This window comes from Phasianus colchicus, chromosome 7 (assembly GCF_987193195.1).
Source record: "Phasianus colchicus chromosome 7, bPhaCol1.hap1.1, whole genome shotgun sequence".
NCBI classification, from domain to species: Eukaryota; Metazoa; Chordata; class Aves; order Galliformes; family Phasianidae; genus Phasianus; species Phasianus colchicus.
Window position 1 is genome coordinate 36,759,459 of NC_143442.1, and position 21,926 is coordinate 36,781,384.

General features: G+C 44.6%; 1 protein-coding gene across 2 annotated transcripts in view; it reads left to right on the forward strand.

Moving 5' to 3' along the window:
* Positions 1 to 21,926, forward strand: part of SLX9 (SLX9 ribosome biogenesis factor) — a 47,356-nt gene that overhangs the window by 18,618 nt on the left and 6,812 nt on the right. For both annotated transcript variants that reach the window (XM_031604470.2, XM_031604471.2), the window contains exons 3-4: positions 18,420 to 18,488; positions 21,672 to 21,825. In XM_031604470.2, the coding sequence (XP_031460330.1) occupies positions 18,420 to 18,488; positions 21,672 to 21,825 (223 nt within the window). The remainder of the gene's footprint in view (positions 1 to 18,419; positions 18,489 to 21,671; positions 21,826 to 21,926) is intronic.

Sequence of the window (21,926 nt, forward strand, 5' to 3'; positions counted from 1 at the left end):
GTCCTGTATTTGCAGCCACTTAGAATGCAAATGGTGTGGGAACCAACTGATAAAAACAGGATCTAACAGTGCTTAGATTATATAAGTGATGAAAGTCTGCAGCCATCATACAGGCTGAGTGTCAAGTTCTTCTCCATGTCTAGGGCCAAAATTATCTCGTGTATGTTGACTGAGCAGACCATCATGTAAAAGGAGTTAATGTGATTACATTTAATGTATGGCTGTCCAGTAGCAGAGCTTATAGTTGCCCTTTGTGTTCACTTTGTGCTCTCAACTGTTAGGTGCTTGGGTTTCCTGGTGTGCAGCAGCACTGACAGCTGCAGATGGCTGGATTAACTCCTTGACGCATGGTTGTGCAATAGATAGGACAGCGTGGAGATGGGAGGAGCACAGCACACTAATCTACCACAAAGACTTAAAAATCAAGGGCAAGCTCTGGCATCTGATAATTGTTTTCATTTCCCTGTCAATGTGTGGCATGTGAAGAGTGAGAAAAAGAAACCATAATGAAGGAAACCTAAGAACAGACATCCAAAGGAATCTGTCAGAATTAATCAAAATAACCCAGTGGAATTTTTGTTGTGGTCATAATGAGCTCTAAGGAAGATTCAAAGCAATTGCTTCATGAATACTGATAAGGACAGTAAAGAAGTATCTCTAGAAGAAGCATTTCTCTTGCTTCTGTTTCCACTGGTGCATAGACATTGCCTGAGTACTTGAGGCTGTAAGCTTGTAGAAGGTGACATCGGGGATCATCTTTGGCACAGGGACAAAAAAAGCCAGTCTGGAGATCTGAATTAATAACGGCATTTGCAGTCAAATGCAATCATTTCAGAGCATTCTTGTTTATCTGTGGTTCAGCCTTTCAGCACGGATGGTAAAGACGTGGAATATGAGTGATGATTAAACGAATCAGAGCTCATTTGCCTGTAAAAGATGACTATTTGAGAAAGGAGGAGCTGAGGAAGTTTAGTGAATACAATTGTTACAGAGATGTACAGAAATTAGACTCATTCCTAGTCTCTTCCAATGAAATATGTGCCAGAAACAAATTGGAAATAGAAGATGCTGGTTTAAGGGTGAGCAAAGATTCCAAGAGAGGTGCACAAGAGGATATATGACATTTAGTGTTCTCATCTATTCTACCACTTTTACACTGTAGTGATGTCTGTCTTTGCAACAGGAGGTATGTAGCCATGCACATTGTAGCACTGATGCTCTGTGCACTGCAAAGAGCCTGCACAAATGCCAGATATTCCCCTTAAACCACAAATCCAGTGGCTTTTTTTGTATCTTGAAGTTGCAGAAAGCTACATTCCTGTGGTAATTGTGCTGTTTGTCTATATAATCATAACATTGTCATTTTATTCCTAGTACAATTTTAAAAACTGAAACGAAAAGTGTTAATAATCTGATTTTGCAAAATTGACTTCAATGCAGTTCTATGGCAGGGCTATTGGAATCAAGAGGAGCTGGTTTAAAGGATGTTGAGGGTACAGAGTAGGCTTTGGGCTTCTTTCCTCAGTTCTATTTGTACCTGAACATCACTTAATCTTCCCAGTCCGTTTTGCAGTTATTAGAATGCACTTGCTTTCTTCTCTCCTTGCACTTCCTGCTAGCCTTCAGGTCTGTCATAGAACTAATTAACAAGGAAAAAAGAACATGGGAAGAAATTTGCTGAACACGCTAGGCGTTTGTTGGCGACACAAACTCAAGTACAAAAATGTAAGAATACTGCCTTTCTGTAAGAAGCGAGGCAAGCTTCTTTGTTATTTGGTCCCAGCCAGGATCAGACACCAGAGGTTCCTGTCAACCTGCACAGAAGAACATGCGTCCTGTCCCTTTGCCCAAGCAAAGGATGAGTCTGGTAAATGTCCGAGTGTGGCCCTTCCTGTATCCTAGGAACTTTTTGCAATCCCATAGCCATTTACCCAGAGCATCTTGGTCAGCGCTGTGGATTGAGCTGAAGTCAGTGTTTGACTTAGATCAGACAGCTTTTGAGCATCTCCAAGAAGTGACACTCTCCAGCATCTCAGGGTGAGCTGTGCCGGTGCTCAGCCGCCTGCACTGTGGAAAAACTGTTTCCTCAGATGGAACTTTCTGTGCTTCAGTTTATGCCCGTTGCTTCTTGTCCTGTCAAAACAGTTGATAATTTATTGTGCAATTAGTAATTTCCTTCTTATGCTCTTAGTTCTACAGGGTGACGACAAATACAAAAATAGGTACTTCTAACTTCCATTGTAGAAAAGGTCAGAATCTTGTGCTGGATTTGCAGTAGACAGGATGTGGAATCTGTATTGTAAGATAAAGATTACAGAACAGCATTAACAAATTGTGGGCTATCCTGTAAATGCTCCATCGATTGGTCAGATGTACCTGTTTACCAAAAAAACAGAGAGCAATGTTGAATAAAGCTTTTCTCCTGGTATCTTTTATTTTGTAGATATTAAGATATTTACATAACAGTTTCAATATGATATAACTAGTTCTTGCTTGCATATGCAACTTACTTGAAGGGAAGGGTGTTTTCAGTGACTTGAGGTGAGCAGTCCTGTGGCAAGCCTTGACCTGAAGGAAGAGATCTTCTGCAATGTCTTCCCTTCTTCCCCAGCCCTGACATGATGCGTCATGCCAGCATGAGAGCTGCAGCAATAAGAGATTTCCTGCCAGTGCGTGGCAGGATTTTTGCAACAGTTCAGGTTTGATTAAATGTTATGGCCATTTTGGTGTGGTAATAATGTTGAACATACCACACTGCTCAGTCTTGCTCTACTGTATAGCTAGAAGGAGGACATACCCTTCAATTTCACCTTCTCTTTAATATCATTCTTTGCTAGCTTGATTAATCGCAAACTCCCAACTTGTTATCCCAGTTTTATGTGGGCTTATGTGGATTTCAGCACAGAGGGTTTGTTAGGAACAGGGAGCTGCCTGACCTAACTAACAGAGCGCTGGTCCACACAGTGATTCTGGTAAATGCAGTTCTGATGCTCAGTCTCAGCACACTGCAAAACCTTGGGTTGCTGTGGCTGTCTGCCTGTACTTTCTTACTTGCCTTATGACAATTTCTGAAGCACACTAAAACTTTCAGTCCTCTCCTGTGTGTTCTGCCTTTGCAGGGCAGAGGGTCTTCACCTCTGCATGTATCTTTGAAGACTTTGCATGTGAGATGCTCAGGTAGCGTGTAGTAGGGGTCTGCATGAAGTATACCTTGGCTTGCTGATGGAAGGAATGAATGACTGAGGAAGAAGAAAGGGAGGAGATAAGATTGATCTGGGAGATAAGGTCAGGTATCATTCCCAAAAGCTCTCTGTTTAGAGCATGCATTCAGGTTGTCCTTTTAGGATTCCTCTGCCAGATGCTCCCCTCTTCTTAACTCTCATTGTGGCCTAGCAGTGTGACTCTTCTGGAGTCAAAATAGAGAGCGTGTGAGTCTGGATGGGAAATGAAGCTGTGGTGTCATGTCAGCTCTTGCTAGTTCCCTGCCTCTGATTGTGTTCCTTCTTCCATGCCAAGTATTGACTTATTTCAATGCACTGGTTATTACTTTGTTATAATTGAGTGCGTACAGCTTCCAGTGCATAGTAACTGGAGTGAAAAACAAAGTAGTGAGCTTGAGGAAATAGAAGGCTGTAGGTATTGCCAACTGCAGAATCCTGTGAGCTATGAGTGTTTCTGCAGAAGTTCCTTCTGTCCTCCCTTGTGAACCCAGCCAGGGGATGTGGAATGCTCATGTGTTCATTCATGTCAGGCTGGAATAATGACAACTGTTGGCCTGTGGTCAGGATGCTACTGATACATTTTCTCTTCTATCTCAAACACATGATAGATGCTTCTTATTTCTTGGATGACCTCTGAATGATCAGTTCAACAATCTCAAAACAACTTGCTACTGCTGATAGTGAGGTGGCTTTCTCCTGACTGTGTGGTCTTCTGTACCTGCTGCAGTCTTGGTTTGCATCAGCTTGCCCAGCTGAGAACCCGAGTGGAAGTGAGCTATGTTTTCTCATGGCAGGGGCACACCAGAACTAGGGTAGGAGGCTGTGCGGGAGGCATGGTAGAGGAGTGTTGGGACTGCAGCAAGCTCTTCGGTAAGCTAAGCTCTTGTTTCCCCTCACCCTGATCTGCGCTCTCCTAGAGACTGCCTGCTGTTGTCTCTGTGCCAAGTTTCCAAGTGTCATGTGCTGCTGGTATTGATACTGCTTCATGTTGCATGTCAATCTTCCCAGAGGAAACAGCCCTGTCTCTGTCATTAACAGAGCAGTCGATCACAGTTGATTTTTTTTTTTTCTCTAGTTCCATTAGAGATCAGCAATCCAATATTGTGTTCCTGGAGCAGTCAGTGCCTTGTCTATCTGTTCCCTGATCTCCAAGTTACCAGTGAGCCTCCCAGCAGGTCTTGAGGAATGTATCAGAATAGGCAGTCCTGCATTTTTCATAGACTTGCTGGAAAGTCTGTGAAAGTCATGCTGAAGATGTAAAGCAGCTCTCTCGCATTTGTGTTGTTCATAAGTTATTCTGATTTTTAATGTGAATGCTGGGTCTCTGAGTTTTGTGTAGAAGCAAGTGGTTTTGCTTTGCTGATGGACATCTGCTTCTTGAGGGGAGCAAACTTGTTAACAGTAGGTAGGGCACTGGCATATTAAGTGGCATGCTGGAAACAAGAACTATATACAAGCATGCTGTGGAAGGCTGTATGCCAAGAAATCACATGCACTGAATGGAGAGTTTTTTGAGTCAAGGCTCCTTCCTCAATGCACACAAAAGTCTAGCAGAGGCTGAGGTTTACACACCTTAGGTGTAGCTGCGTGCTCTGCAGGCTTTTTGTCTCTTGCCTGACATGTTTTTCTGGCAAAACAGGTTGGTGGAAGCCCAGGTTGATAGAGTCTTAAGCGCTGTTTCTGTTTAATGGGAGATGTTCTGGGGTAGAAAAACAAAGAAGTTGACTTTTAGCTTCCTTGTCACTCTGTCTCCCATAACTATTCTCCTGGAGAAGCTGGCAGTCTGTGGCTTGGACAGCTACACCCTTTACTAGGTAGAGAACTGGGTAGAGTTCAGCCGTGCTGGTATCTTGCTTTCCTTTCCTGACTTTCTATACCTGGGTATGGAGAGCTCTTGTGCCCTAAGGAAAGCTTCCTTAAAGACCTGCCAGCTCTGCTCCGCTCCCTTGTCTTTAAGGTCAGATTCCCAGGGGGTTTTGTTGACGAAGTCTCTAAAGAGCTGGAATTTGGCTTTCCTAAAACTAAGCTTTCTGATTTTACTCTTTGTCCCATATCCCTCAGAAGTGTGAACTCCTCCATCTCATGGTCACTACAGCCCAGGCAGCCTCCAATCCTGATGCCATCAATCAGTTCACTCACACTGGTGTACAACAGGTCCAGCATTGCAGCCCCCTGTTGGGGCTGTCTATTACCTGGCTCAGGAAGTTATTCTTGATGCATTCCAGGAGCCTCCTGGATTGCCTACAGCTTACCGTGCTACTTCTCCAGCAGATGTCAGGGTGGTTGGAGTCCCACTGGGGACTCCAGCAGGATGAGAGCCTGTGATGCCTCCTGTAGCTGGAGGAAGAAGTTTTAATCAGTAGTAGACCCCAGCCATAGCACTCCCTTTATTGCCTCTGTAACTCTCACTGATAGGCTTTTGTCTTACTCATGGTCATTCTTTAGAGACAGCTCTTCACACTCTATTCCTTCTCTGATGTAGAGGGCAATGCCTCCTCACCTCCTTTCTCACCTGTCCCTTCTGGACAGCTTGTAGTCATCAATAGCCACAATATTAATATCTATTGGTGATCTGGATTAGGGGGTTGAGTATACCCTTAGTAAGTTTTCAGATGACACCAAGTTGGAAGGAAGCATCGATCTGCCTGAGGGTAGGAAGGCCTTACAGAAGGATTTGGACAGACTGTGGGCTGAGGCCAACGATATGAGTTTCAGCAAGACCAAGTTTTTGAGCAAAATAACCCCGTATATTGCTACAGGCTTGGGACAGAGTGTCTGAAGAACTGTGTAGAGGAAAAGGATCTGAGCGTGTTACAACAGCTGGCTGAACATGAGCCAGCAGTGTGCCCAGGTGTCCAAGAAGGCCCACAGCATCCTGGCTTGTATCAGAAATAGTGCAGCCAGCAGGAGCAGGGAAGTGATCGTTCCCCTGTACTCAGCTCAGGTGAGGCTGCACCTTGAGTGCTGTATTCAGTATTGGACCGCTCACTGCAAGGAAGACATTGAGTCCCTGGAGCGTGTCCAGAGAAAGGCAATGAAGCTGAGACAGATCTGGAGCACAAGTCTAATGAGGAGCAGCTGAGCGAACTGGGTTGTTCAGAGAAGGAAGGACTTTATCGCTCTCTACAGCTGCCTGAAAAGAGGTTGTGGTGAGGTGGGGATTGGCCTCTTCTCCCTGGTAACAGTGATAGAAAGGGAGGTGGTGGCCTCAAGTTGTGCCAGAGGAAATTGAGGTTGTATATTAGGAAAAATTTCTCAGAAAGATTGGTTATGTATTGGTGCAGGCTGCCCAGGGAAGTGGTGCAGTCACTGGAAGTATTCAAGAAATGTTGAGATGTAGCACTGAGAGACATGGTTTAGTGGGCATGGCAGGGATGGGTTGATGGTTGGACTAGGTGGTCTTTTTGAACCTTTAAGACTCTATGATCTCTGCTTCCATTATTGAAGCTTAGTGGCAGACTGAGCCAGAGGCCAAGAAGAGAAAGTAGTTTTTCCTGCTGATTAAGTGTCCACTTTTGAAAGGACAGCCATGGTGGAAAGGCATCCTGAGATAGCTACTGGCTGTGACAGCATTAAAGGAGTACTTTCAGTCAGGGCCACTTGACAAATCCCCTTCCTTCTCTCTAAATTGCAACATTTGGGGCAGGACTCTCTGCTGAAAAATAGTGCAGGCGTCAGGGGCTAATTTCATGAATCTCACATGAAAACACAGGGAAACAGAATGTTTCAAGAGTTATCATAGGATTTCCTGCAGTTTTACCCATGTGTTTCCTTTCCTGCTTAAAGACACAGAGACCTCCTCTGTGTGTTTTACTTCTGGATATTTGTCAAGTAGGGAGGGCTGGAGGAGTAAATTACAGTCAGTCCACTTTAATTTGTGCATGTTCAAATCTGTGTTTCCCATTGCCTCTGAAGCAGTGACTGCCACAGAGAATGGCTGAGATGCAGAGATCAGGTTTGGATGTTATTTTTGGGATATCTGCCCTGTTGAAGAATTAGTTGGTTCAGATTTTTCTGAAGAGCACTGATTGGCTGGAACACATCTATTTCTGAAAGGCCAGGTGCTTGGGTAAAGTATTTGATATCCCTGTAGCAAACTAGAGACTGAAGAAATGATGGAGGGGGAAAGAAACTTATCTTTCCCCAGCTCTTCTGTGCATTCAGTTTTGCCTGTAATTACTTATTCCTTAACAGCTAATGAAAGAAGGGTGTAAACCTTACCTTATCTGTTCCTCATGTGCCCTGTGGAAAGGAAGAGTCTGAGCAGACAGCCTCTTGTCACCCGGCTGGTGCCTTGTGGATATCTTACTTCATGTAATGCTCCTTCCCTAACTGTTATTGCTTTCCTCTTCCTTCTCTAAGCACAAGAGCTTCATCCTTATCTTTCAGTCACTTGAGCCTATACTTTCAGTCAGTTTTGACATTCTTCTGACCCTCATGGCTAAGTTCTGCTTCCTCCTTTACTGTGAAGACATCTGAGATGTGATCTGGTCTCTGCTCTGCACGTGCTCTGTGTAAGTGCCGCTTGGTGCTGCTCTTGGAATGGATTTGTTTTATACCCTGAAGTTATGTATCTGCACTGTCTACTCAATTCAATTTTTGACTGACATTGTATAGCCTGGGAATATGATTAAGTATTGATCACTGTGCACTCAGCAGTCAAAGTAGTTAATATATTAATTATGTAACAGTGTGTCACTGCAATAATGTTTGCCACCTACCAGCTGAATTATCACTGTGTGCATGTATGCACTGTTTGCCTTCACCTCAGGGATTGACTTGAGTGGGAAGTTGAGCAATTGGTTGCTGTGAAGTACCTTCCTCAGCCAGGCCTTGTGTTACAGAAGGTACAAATAAATAAATTTGTCTTTCCTTCCTGTGGCCTCTGCTCTGCTTGGAGTCCTGCACCTCCCTTAGACCTACAGAGGGGTTTGGCTAGCCTATTATGTTGCTGTTCAAATCAGCACAGTTGTGGTGTTGCAAGAGCCTGGTGTTCAGCTGCAAGCATGCAGTTGTTGTAACCAGCCAGTCTTCCTCTCTGCGTACTGATTGTGCCCAGTCTTGGCCAACAGGACAACCCAGCCAGAAGAATTTTCAAATCTGTAAGTCAGAATATCCCACAGTATAGCAGGTAGGCTATAGAGTTGAAGACCTCAGTGCTTGTGGTACATTGTGCTCTGTATGGAGAGGGCTGGCCAGTACTTGACTTATAGGACATGAATGCTGGGAGAAATTTAGATTCTGAGATTGGAAGTAGCTGTAAAATGCACGCTAAGCTTGTTCATTGCTTGGGGAAGGGTGTAGGGGTTTATTGTTAGAAATACCATTTATAAAGCAGGTTGCTGTGTAGCTTTCTCCCTTTGGAGAAATACTGTTTATGTTTATATACAGCTTTGTGTAATTGTTTTCCAGTCCAGTTGCATAATGCAGTAACTTCTGTCTGTGTATAAGGTGCCTGGTGGGAGTTGTGCTGCAGGATGTCTGGTTACTGTGGGAGAATCTTAGAGATGTTTTTTTCTTTTACAGAATTGTTCCCAATTCACATTTCCTAATGAAAAACTGCCTGAAATTCCATTTGCAAACGTGCATTGGTTGTGAAGAATTGTCAAAGAGGATGGGGAAAAGACTTTGTAATTGTTTTGTTTTGCAGCATTGCGTTTTCCAAGTGAATGAGTTAAAGCAAAGAGCATAAAAACAAAGGGGTTTTGGTAGTTCTTAAATCTCTGTTCATATTTCCTTAAATACTGAATGAGTTGGAATTTAAAATGTGCTACTTTGGACTGTGTACCAGATTAACAGGTTTTCCCAAGCAGGGGGAGGAATTTACTACCTATTATCAGGGTGTTAGCATAACCCATGCTGAGCTGCAGCGTGCCCGTGTATGGAGAGAGGGCTTCATTCAGTGGCACTGTGCACTATGGAAAACACTGACTGACCCCGAACTCTCTCAGCCCAGGGATGCCAGTGCTGTCACAATTACTCTGCGTCACACTTAAATGCGTGGCTTGTTCTGACAGCTTCACTTTGCTATTGTGCTTCTCTGGTAAATTCCTTGTGGAGAAGGGTCAGAGCGGCTCTTCTGGCCTCTGAAGGAATCTGGGAATCTTAAGCTGCATGTTCCTGGAGAAATAACATCTCTTTTTACACCTTTATGTGCGTGTACATAGAAATAGATGCAGAGAGAGAATTGAAGGTGCAGCTTTGTCTTGAGTTTTGTATGTTTAGCTATGTGATTGTTTTATTTCCTCCTTCTTTTCACAATTCTTCATGTCAAATAAAGCATACTGCTGCCTCTGCTTAGCAGTGCAGGAAGGGCTTAGCCCTGAATCTCCTGCTGCTTCTTATCTTCAGTCCCCTTCTGAGAAAAGGTTATGGTGCAGCTCTTTCTAGCAGCTGCACCCTCATGAATTGGCATTCAGGTAAGGCAGAGTTCCTCCAGACAGATGTTCTGCAGAGTTGCATGGTGAATGCTGTCCTTTCTGATTTCAGTGTGCACTCGACAGAAATAATTGCAGGTAATACTCTGTCTGCATCTCCTCCACGTCCTGTCTTTTTCACTTGACCTTCTCAGTAGAGGGAGGAAAAACTGCTGCAGATGCTAAACCTGGATCAGGAGAATGGGAAAAACTCAGTGCTTCAACAAATGAACCAACTAACCCTTGAAATATATTCCCTGGTAAAGGAAGGGAGAAGGTGAGACTACATACATAATGTGTCGCGTGTGTTGCTGAGGAACAGGAAAGAACTGTGCAACTCATCCTAGGTATTGGTCTTGTGCATCCTTCCTTAGCTGCTCTGCTTGCAGGGCTGCAGTGGTGGTGAAATATTTCTACCTTGGAAACTTGATTCTCTGTGCTTTTTCAGTTCCCATGAGCATCTTTAAGTACTTATTTTTCCCCATCTTCCCCATTATTTGCCCTCTTTCCTTTCCCAACAATCCATTAAGCTCTGCCTCAGCACTGACAAAAATGCGGTGTAAAATGAGGTTCTCTGAAGGGTATTTTGAGAAAAATATCTGTAGTTAAAATGCAGCTATTGTAAGCATGCAAATGTGTTCACAGAACACATGAACAAACATCAGTTATGTCTAAAACTCTTGTGTATGACTTACATAAGGTACAAAATTGAAGTGAAGGATAGCATTTTTGATAAAAACTGAAGCATTCATGTGCTGTCCCATTAAGGGAACTCTTCAGAAGCTGAGGACTGAAATGGAGAAATGGAGATGGGAAATCAGCCTGTTGTCAAAGCTAGGCAAGGAGATGAAAGGCTGTTTGGCTGTGTCACTGCTAAACCAGTGCCTCGAGAATGCAATAACAAGTATGACTGGACAGCCCTGGCTCTTCCAAGAGGCTGAGAAAGCACTTAGAAAGTGAGCAGAGCTAGCAGCACACTGAGTGCTCTGCGTGCCATCAAAGTACCCAGCTGTGAAGCTGCTGCTTACAATTTCAGACAACTTCATGCAAATTCAGCAATGCTGAGATTCTAAGCTCAGATAACGATCAGAGAAGATATTTAGGTGTGTGTTCATGACATAGGTGCTTTCTCTGGGTGAGGAAAGATATAGCAGATGCTGTGTGAGCGGAAGAATCAAGTATTTCCAGTGCGCCTAGCTTTCGTGTGGATTTTTATTCTTTGCTTTTGATGCCAAACTTCCATAGACAATGCTTACTTGGTTATCTAGTAACTAATATACGGCTAAATGATAAGCAAATTAATGTAATTTTGCATAAATTGCAATAGCGTACTATCAGATTGAGATCTTACATGATCCAATGGTGCAGAAAGTATTGACTACTGATTTCTCACGTTTCTCAAAGGAGAATAAAGTCAAATGTAATCTTATTAGCAGGAATGGACACAGTATTTTGGGAAAAATCTCTTAAAATACAAACCTACAAGGCACTGTCAAAAAGCTTAGCAATGTTTTGCTATTCTGTCTCTCTTAGTAAGTCCTAAGGTTAGAAATTCCGCTTTGGTAAACATGAATCACTTTTGGTCTTGGAGTAAACCTCATTCCAGATATCTGTAGCTCTATCTGTGTAAGCTCTTGCAGAAACTGTATTTTATTGGATCTCTCTGTTCTTCCCACCACTCCCCATCCAAAATGCAATACCAACATAAGTACATCTGCATTTTTGCGTATGTATGCAGAAAGATTTTTCTTTGTTGTGAAAATGTAAGTTTTTATCCTCTGCAGATGCCGTCTTGTTGGACTGCCCATATTGTGCTTTGCTGTGGGCTCCCTGGAGTCTGCTTTGGCAATCCACCTCCGTAGTACCCTTGGTTTTCTTTACAAATCTTAAAAACCTTTGGTAGGCAGCTGGCAATGACACTTCTCTGTGCCTCACTACCTTGTTTTCAGGTAGTGATGGCAAACCCATGAGTCATTGCTTTCTGTATGCACGCTGGAAGGAATTTGGTTGCCAAGGTGACTTTTCAAACACTGTTTCTGCAAGGACAGGTTTTTTTCAGGGTTGGGAGCCTTCCTTCCTGCGCCATAAACTGAGGGTAGCCTTAAGGAAAATGGGCCACATTGTGCCAAGCAGCTCAGAAGGAGGGTCATGAGGGTCTGCATGTTCTGCAGTGGAGCCCTGGCTCCAGCTTTCAGTTCTCCTAATGCTCTTTCTGTCAGGAAAACAAACTGGAAAACTACTCTGTCTGAGCAGCTGTTAAGGGAGTGATCAGGTCTAACCTCTTCAGTTTGTTTTTGGTCTTTCCCACTAATTGTGCAGGAATCTTTAAACTAAGTGTGTGATGGTTCCACATCAAATTCAGCAGAGAGATTCCCAGTACTGCATAGCAGTGTGTGGCCTACACTGGCAGTAAGTCTTTCTCAAAGATCAGTGCTTTGATGTAGGCTCTCTGTCTGTTCCTCAGGCCTTTTAAATGTTTCCATCAGTTGAGGTGTTCATCGCTACCTCTTCCTATGGCTGATTTCCTTTTCTCTGTAATCCTTTAGTTCTGAAGGCACGACTACTTTTGTGAGTCATTTTTGCACAAGGAAAGTATAAACACAGAGACCCCTGTATAGTTTCATTGTGCCCCCAACATACAGTCTGGGAAATGAGATAGATATTTTAAATTTACATGACTAGAAGCATGGCATTTGAGGCTGCCTGCTGATATAGGTTGGTTTGTTTAGCAATAGGATTAGTACATTAGTTTAAGAACCTGTATATTAATTTAGCAAAAGGAATCCACGAGTGATAGTTCTAAAAGCTTTCCGTTTCAGCTTGAGTGGGCGAACGGTCTTGTTTTCCTAATAATTTTGCACTGGGGACATAATAGAATACTTTCATCTTTTGCCTCAAAAGGTGCAAGGACATTTCCCTCGGGCTCCACATGCACTGTTGTTAAAAAGTGGCTCACTGTGTCCTAAAAAGCAATGGGAATCTTCCAGATGGGGAAAGTGGATGGCAGTGGGTCAGACGTCTCGGTGGTAAAGCTGATGGTGGAAAGAGGGGAAGAATAGGTGGGCACTCAACCACCCTAGGTAACACGGGGCATCCAAAGGGACATTAGCACAAATCTGAGTCCTTGAAGAAGAATGAATTTGTATGCCAACGTACTGCATGTGCATGTCAGAACTGTTCAAATGTAGATCCTGAACTCTGAGAGGGTGTGCTTGCTTGTCATGTCACCTGTGTGCTGTGAGGAATAAAGGAATGGCACTTTCTGCACCACATTGGTGTTAGTTTTCTTCCTGGATTTCAAGTGACAATGCTAATAATTGCTGAGGGCCTAAACTCTCAGGTCTCTGGGGATTTTTTTAGAAACCATTTCTGCCAGCCTTCTTGCTGATGCAAGCAGAATTTTATTTTTCTGTTGCATTTGAAAAAATGTCAGATTCTGCAAAACTTGAGAAAGAAATAGGCCAGAAATGTTTGTGGCAGAGATGGGAATGGTAGTGTGGCTACTCTGAGTTCTGGTTTCTGCCACATGTGACCCAGACTGCTTCATGCCCTGAGAACCTGTGCTATTTCACAAACAATCTGAATACAGGAGGGGAGGAAGAAGAGGAAGAACAACTTGCTGGGCTTCCATGGACAAGGTAGGGATCTGAACAAACTGCAGATCCAGCTGTACCAGGTCTCCTTCCCAGTGGGACCAGGAATCAAGGACATTGGGTGCACACCCAAGGGGATCTGCGTGCTGCTGCTTTGAGGAACTTGTAGTAGGGCTGGCTGCAGTTACGTGGGGAAGGAGAGCACCCTTGGGAAGTGAAGTGAATGGGTGTGTGTCCCCACATAGGGTCAGGACTTAAAGGCTTTGTGTAGCACCATTGTCTGAATTACAGCAGAGGAAGCTGCTTTGCCTCTATGGTAGTGCTTGATTCCGGTGTACAAGTTCACCAGGTTTCTAACCTGAGAGCTGGCAGAGGTGCAGTATTTTGTATTTCCTAAAGAATAACTTGAGCAGTTCAGACTCATTTCCTGCAGGAAATGCTTGGTGGTACCCCTGGTGCTGCCTGAAGCGCTCTCCAGTCTCACTTCCAGTCTTGCACTTCTTGAAGCCTTGATCCTCAGGCTTCTTTTGGGATGAGGAAAGCCCAGAAAACCCAGTTGCTTCTCTTCTCTGAAGTGGCTGGGGCTGCTGAAAATGTGACTTGGGAGGACAGTTTGTCTTCAGAGTTTATTTTTGCTGACTGCTGTGCACATTGTGTGTTTTTGGCCACCTCCCCAAGGGGAACTGCTCTGGCCTCAGATGCCATCGCTGGTGAGGCTAGCTGGAGATGAGTCTTTTGCAGAGGGAGGTTTTGTGCCCTTGCTGAAGCTGGATGCAGCCCAGGAACGTTTCCCAGGCCTGACAGAGTTGCGCCGTAAGTGCAAGGATGTGAGTCATGTTGCTCCTCCTGGTTTGAGTGTGAAGTAGAGTTTGGAAGGAGGTTCTGCTTTACATAACCAAGGGAACTGAAAGGATCAGGAACACATCTCATTTTAAGTAGGATGCCTCTCTCAGTGGGGGAAGAAGGAAAGCTCGCATGCTGGTGTAATGATAAAACACAATCAAAAATAATGTTGCTTGTTTTGGAACGTAAAAAGCAAATGCTGTATCCATGGTGAATGCTGTCCTGTCCCACAAGATGACGGGCTGTCATCTTCTCTTCAGTGCTGTTTTCAGAGCATACTCAGGATGGCAGGACTTGGGCTGGGTAAAAGCCACTGCACCAAGCAGTCTGTGGGAAAGAGTAAGGGAGCAAAGAGGCTGAATATCAGCCCCTTACTGCTGGCCTTGCCACCTCAGGTCTAGATCCCACCAGTCCCATGTACCCTGGTTCTGGAGAAGCGGAACTTGAGGTCACCTCATTGGGAGCTCAGCCTCTGGGCAGGGTGAGGACAGCCATGGAGTGCTGCTGCAGCCAGTACCTCATTGCTGGGGGCATTTGGCTGACATTCTTTCTGGCACCCTTAACATTATGCATGGGCATCTGGCAGGTCACATCACAATTGTGTTTTCACTGGGAGCAGGGGAGAAATGCAGCAGTGGTTTGCTAGCTCCCAGACCCTTTCAGTGAAAAAGGGTAACAGGCAATTTACAAGTAATGCTGGGCAATTTTAAACAAGCAAATGAAAAAAACCGACAGCCAGAAAACCCACTCAGCCTTCTGTGTTTGGATGCAAACTTTGAATTTCTTCAGGGGACTTATTCTGCTCCTGTAGGTGTTTGCTTATTTTTGCTGCTGTTGACCAACTGGGGCTGAAATTAACACATCTGTTGTTATTTAACTTCAATTTATACTGTACCCAAAATATTTGCCAAAATATTGTGTTTCGAGCAGCAGTAGCTTCACTGTTACTTATCACCCGAGTTCTGGGAATGCTGCATAATGCTATGTGCTGTTTTTTAATAGCTCTTACCAGAAGGGGACTTGGTGCTTCACTGCAGCTTTGTGAAGAGGGAACAGATGCCAGTGTTGCAGAACTCTCTGTTACAGTGCAGTGTAGCGCAGGTGCAGTTTTATGTCTGATATTTTTGCTCACAGCTGAGTCCTTGAAGCAGCGTGATTGCCTGGAACTGTTTAAAAATGCCTGCAAAGGGCCATGTTTGCACACTCTTCATTGTGCTGTCCAAAGTGAGACTCTGGAAGAAGCCTTTAGCCCAGCCCCATACCTATGCTGGGCTTGTTTCTGAATGCCTAGAAATGATAAATTGGGATTGTATGTGTTTTGGGGCTATATATGCTTTTAGTGTAAAGACTGGGACAGCAGTCCTTTATAAAAACAACAACAAAAAAACCTAAAAGCCCAACCCATAACTGTTTAGAAATGAAGTTTTGTGGAAGTAACTGTGACATGCAGGCAGAATCTTGAGGGTCACCAGGGATAGTATAAAACTTGCTGCAGTGGGCAAAAATACGTTGCTGTTTTTTCAATCTGCTTATTTTTAAGGTGTAGTGATCAGAGGGAAGGAAAACACATTCTCATTAAAAGGAATAATTATCAAGCTTACAATGTGTAAACTTACCTCAGCTAAGGTAAGTGGCTTTGATAATCCTTTTTTCCCCATGAACAAAGTTTCAAAGGCAGCACTTGTTAAATTACATGTAGAATGGGCTGGAGGGAGAGGGGGACCTGTGCCCTTCTGACTTAATGGAAAAATAATTCAAATGGATCTGCAGTCTGGCTTTGATTTCAGAGGTACTTGCAATCTAAATAAAAATAAAGACTACCTGGGGACAGCCTGCACTGTTAATTAACTAACCAAATGCTGCCTCCCGGCTAAGAGCAGCTCTCCAGGGAGTTTCCACCAGCATTGGCACTTGGTGTTGTAACTGAAATTTGCCAAATACCACTTGGCAGCTTCCAGCGCCAAAAAAAAAAAAAAAAAAAGTTAAAAGCACCCTTGTGATGGGGTGAGGAAGGATGCTTGGAATGAAAATGTGTGTAATATGCAGCGCTGTTCTGCACAGCACTGGGCTTGATGCAGACTAGCTGTGCCCTACACACAATTGAAAAAGGAGTGCCCTCCCTGGGGTGGGGACCGATGAGCTGGTCTTGTTCCTGTCACCTTCCCAGGTTGGAGCTGCATGCCTTGTGGCACAAGGAGGCTGGAACCTCGGCAGTGCTTACAGGCAGCTCTTTCCAGACAGAGAGCTGCCCATCCCTGCACTACCCCACATTGCTGTGGCTGCAGGCACTCGGTGCTCGGTCCTCCTGCTGGCGAAGAGCTTGGGCTCTTGCCAAGAAAACAGCTTTTGTGTTTCCTTAAATGTTCTGCTGCTGTTTAGGGAGAAAAAAATAAATATTAGAATTGCTGTTATTACTAGAATTGGCCAGCTGGCTGAAATTTTTTTCATTAACAAATCCCACTTGGCACTGTTTTCCTAATGAAGTAATGAGCATGTTTTCAGACAAGGGGACGTGTCTCTACAGCACCGCTGCTTTTGAAAGCTGCCAGTGCTCAAACAGCCAGGGTCTGCACAAAACACAGGGAGAAAGAAGCTTCCAGTCCCAGCAGCTACTCACACACCTGCTGGGATGCAGTTTTGCTATCACATTTTGACCTCCTTGATCCGTCCTTGCTTCCTTGGCAGTGAAATCGCAGGGATTTGCAGTGCTGGTTGGGGATAGCGGGATGTTGGCTGTGGTGGATGTGCAGCTACAGCAGGAGGCGGGTGCTGTGTGCACATCTTGGCCTGGATCTCTGCTGCTGTACACAGCATTAATCCTGGCTGGAGCAGAAGTCAGGCACATGAAGGCAGGTAGCCTTCAGGGAAGGCAAGTAGCAGGCTGCTGGCACTCAGCTGTCCTTTGGCTGCAGAGGGGCCTGAGGGCTGCAGCCCCAAGGTTTAGACAACTTAGTGGGAAGGGAAGACTCCAAGGAGTCCCAGAGCCCAGTAAATCACAGGGGAGAGGGCAGCTGATGGCAGCTTATCTAAGTCAGTTGTTTTAGCATCTACTTTGATGTCTCAGCAAATGAAATTATGAAATTTATCCTTTAAATGAGTAGATGAGCTTTGTAAATAACTGGTCACTTCTAGGTATGGTTTTATTTCTTACTTCTTAGGTCCATCAATTGCACTAACATGTTTTTTTGTGGGACAAAAGGCAATGAAAACAACAGCTGGATTCGATGTGTCCTTCAGGAACTCAAACTCAACGTGTTTTTCTGAAATGGTCTCCCCACCCCATCAGGCTGCTTCTGATCTTCCTGCACTGAGATTGTTAAGTGCTGATCCGGCTTTTGTTTAAATAATCATGCAAGATTTGAAGCTTCAGAAAAGTCATCAGTGAAATGTTTTCAGAGTTCTATTGAATTCATTTATCCAATTTCTTTGAATTTTGTTTGAAGGGGATTTTTTTTTTCTCCTTCTGAGGCATGAGAATAGCCAAAGTTGAGAGAAGCAGTGTTTGGGGAGCTTATTCCTCTATTAGCATTCCTGTAGCAGTATTTACAGGATGCTTCAGGAGAAAAGTTGACTAAACCTTTATTTTTAAACACTAAAGATAAGATAAAACTTTATAGTATCTGCAGTGCATCTCCAGTAAAAACTTCTGACTTTTTTTTTCCCTTGGTATTGGAAATCAGTGAGCAATAGCTGTTTTTGAGATACTGAAATTAGTACGGAGTGTGTGTTAGCCTTTTTCTGAGCCACAGACCTGTGCTTTTCGGGCCGTTCCCTGACCTCCTGCTGCCTGCCACATGCTGTCTGGGCAGACATGGAGGACAGGCCTGCTGCTCATGGTAGCTATGTCAAGAAGCCATTCCTTCAATCCTTGTGTGCCCACAGTGTGTTACTCATCTTCCTGGTTCTATTGATCTGCATATTTTCAGATTGAAACTTGCTTTTTTGCTTCCACTTCTGGAATCTGTAGGTCCTCCAAATCTGTCCTCACTGGTTTATTGGATTTATCTTGGTTTGGCAGTCATGCAGTCCTGCTGCTCATGCAGTCTCAACAAGGAAATAACGCCTAACTGAGATCTGTGGCAGCTTGTCTCACTGCGTGGACGCCTGGGGAATGATCAGAAGTATGGCCAGCTTTCAGGAGATGCCAGCTGCTCAGGCCTGGTTACTGTGAGAATGCAAACAAGAGCGAGAGTTCTGTTGAAAAGCCTTTCTCAAAGATAACTAGCTGGCCTAAGGAAACAGGGCCTGTGCTGCTGCTTCTGCTAATCTGTCTTTATGATGAGTCCAACAGAGAGCTGGTGTGCAGAACCAGTCCTCATCTGGCTCACATCTCCCTTTTTCTCTAGGTTTGGAAGAAAAAACGCTTCTTTCAAAAAAAGAAAAAATGAAGCTGAGGAAAGAAAGATGGCTACAGAGTAAGTACCCAAAGCACTGCTGTATGGGGGGCATCTCAGAGGGTGACTGCTGGATTCCCCTGTATGCAGGTGAAAGTGTTGGGCTGAGCCAGGACAACGGCTGGGCCGGCGGGGCTGAATGCTTCTCAAAAGCCTTCAAGCCTGCTCCCCAGCAAGTGGGGAAAAAAGTCCCTGGTGTTTTTTTCTCTTGTATTCAAAGGGCATTTAACACTAAGTTTGACTCTTTACCCAAACCTGTTTTTGTTATTCCTCCACATGCAGTGTCACTACTTAAAACCCTTCATTTATCCAGGAAAGATATTGTACCAGTGTAGGTCTGAAAAGGTTTCTTTGAACCTTTTCAGGCTCCTGTACAGTTATGATCAGCTGTGCAGTCACAGCATGGGCTAATAGCATCCTGTGGATGTGGGACAGCTTGGAGCTGAGCCCCACCAGCTAATCCCAGGCCTTTGAGAAAAGTAGTGGAGCTCTGCAGTGGGACTTTCTGCTTTTCCACAAGGGATGTCTCTGGAAGCTGCTGGCTGTGTTACTGTCCCACATGCCCCGATGAACCTACTCACCAGACTGACTTGCATTTTTAGAGGCTGTGAAATAAGAGCCAAACAAACCCAGCCCATGGCAGAAATGTTGCTATTTGATGTGGGAGGAGTGTCTGTGTTTTTTGCTGCATAGGAAAACCTTCTTGGCAAGGTGTGCTGACTCCACTTAGTTATCTGCAATGTGCTTGATGTCCTGAGTAATCTTTAAAGGTCAAGTCTAAAGTCTTTAGACTTGTGCTTTCTCTGTGCAGCTCTGAGTGGGACTCACTTGCAGGTGCTAGTGGGAGTCAAGTCAAGGAGCCTCATCCTGCAAGGCAGTCAGAGGTGTACGAGAGGCTTGCTGTTGCTTCCTCGTAGAGCAGGGAACATCATCCCCAACCTGGCTAGCACGTCTGCACTGTCAGCAGAAGCAGCCTGTGCGTGTCAGCTTCTGAGATGCTGCTGAGGCATGGGGAGTGGCAGAGGATTCCTTATGCCACCTGGAGCTGTTCTTGAGATTGTTTTCCCCTCGCACCTTTCTATCCAACAGAATTGGTGGCAGATTGTGTTGGGGATTGAGCAGTGTGGCTTTCTGTGGCACCATATGCTCTCTGCTCCTGAGCTCTCACTGCACTTTGAGCTCAAGTCCATCAACCTCTGATTGCACAAGTCACAGTGAAGATGTCTCTGGCTGGAAATTTAACACCCTGAGTGCTAAGGAAACTTCATTGTCATCAGCCAACAACTTCCAAATTCTGTTGACATCTGCAGTCAGGATCCCCATTGAGCAGAACTTATCTCTCGTAGTCCTTATAGCTGGCCTGGAACTTGCAGATTCAGTGCTCATGAAAGTTTTTCCTTGTCTGTGTGTCTGATACTGTTGAGGGAACATTGGAAAAGATTGCTGGAGCGCAGTTGAGATATTTCTGGCTGGGTATCCTGTGTCTAACTGTGACTGGTACCAGAAGCTGTAGAGGAAGATAAGCACTCAGCAGCTTTCTGTGATACAGGATCAACAATAAAAGGACTACATGGGACTCATGTATGTCTTATGTAAGAAAGAGGACATGCTCCTGGAGGTAGGTGACAGCACTGCTCCCAAAGCCATGGTCAGTTGCTTTGGAGGTGAAAGCCTAGGAGCAGGCTTCCTATGCTCTTTCTGATCACTCCCTCTTGTAGGTATGCCTTTGTAGAATCAATTTTACTCTAGATTAGGTATGTTGTTTTGGCCCTAAAATGGCCTCTTTTCTCCTCTCAGCTCTAAAGCTACAAACTGGGTGGAAAATAAATAAAATGTGTCAGCTTTTCTTCAGTAAGGACACCAAGACAGAAAATTTCAGGTCAAACTACTTCTGTCCGAGAAGATAGTTATTACCATTAAATCTGTGCTTTCCTAAGTACTCCCAAGAGTTTGTTGTTTTTTTCTTATCCCAGGACTGTTTTCTTGACACTGGATGCCAAGACCCTGAGAACTACAGTTCAGCCCAGTAGTGCAAATGCAAAACTTGGAGATTTCTTCAGTTCCAATAAATCACTGTAGGAGAGACTAGAGAAGGGGAAAAAAATTATACAATGATTCAAACATTAGAAGTATGCACATTTCAAAATACATACATCGCATGGCTCCTCAGACACCAGAGACTTCGTTGGAAAAGAATGTGGGATGTTTGTGCAGAATCAGGTGTCAGAAAATTTTGAGCACATACTGTTTATGAAAGCACTGAAGTAGTAGTTTCATAAAGCCAGACCATAAAAAGAAGTGATGTAGAATGGAAAGCTGTGTTCTTGGCAGGGATTGCTGTGCAGAGAAGCTTTTACAATCCAGATTGTCAAAAAACACCCATGTGCAGTAAATATTACAGTTTATCAGAAACCATTGCTCTTTGACTGAAACAGCTTAGTTAGGGGGTGAACAAGACAAAAATACTAAAGGAGCAAGCAGCTAGCTATTAAGTTTCAGTTCAGCTTTATTGAACGTGATCAGCTGGATTAGACTGAGAATCCCAGGTGGCATCTTGCCGGTGCTCTGTAGTCTGGCTGCTTTCATATTTCCACCAAAAGTACTGCAGATTTAGTCGTGCTTCTGTGGCCTTGTGTTGGGAGCCCGCAGCCTTCCTGTCTCAGTGCTTTTGGCTATGCAGCTGCTGTTGCTGTGCTCTATCATGTCCAACCTCTCCAGTTCTGCGATGTCGTGACAAGCAGAGGCCTTGGGAGCTGCAGCTTCCCTTGGGTGCATGGAGAGGAAATAGGATTTCCCCACCCCAACTGCTTGAATGTCAAGGCATTGTTGCAGGTTTCCAGGCCCATCTGACAGGAGAAAGAGGTGCTTGCACATGCTGCTGGGCTGATTTGGTGGTACTGTCAAGGGATGTCTGGGACAGGTGGGGTATCCAGCTAGGCATCTGTGGGCTGGTGTGGAAGAGAATGTGTTTTGCTGGGGCTTCTGGTTCCATAAGGCTTGAGCAGCTGCACTTCTGCACCAGAGAGCCTTAAGGACTGCACAGCAGACTGCAGCTTTCTGTTCACACCTCCCACTGACTTGTCCAATTCTGAGTGAAAAGCTGAAATTAAGTTCATCTCCGTTGTCCACTGCATGCCTCCGCTAGGAGACTGTTGTTTGAAAAACATTTCTACCTACCCAAATAAATTATTGTTTCTCATTCAGAAATAGAAAGTGTGAAGCTAGCCAAGCAGAAGCAAAAAGCTGAAGCAAAGCGAAAGGCAACACCTGTTGTGGGAGACATGCAGCCACTGATGGAAGCCCTGCCTGAGCTCTCTGATCTGACCGCTGGTATCAAGGGCAGGAAGCCATCCAAGAGGTATGTGTCTCCTAGTAATGGGCTGTGTTATTTCCCTTCTTCCTACAGGTTAAAGCACCCTCCAGCTCAGATTGTAGCTACAGGCAATACAGGCTTGGGGC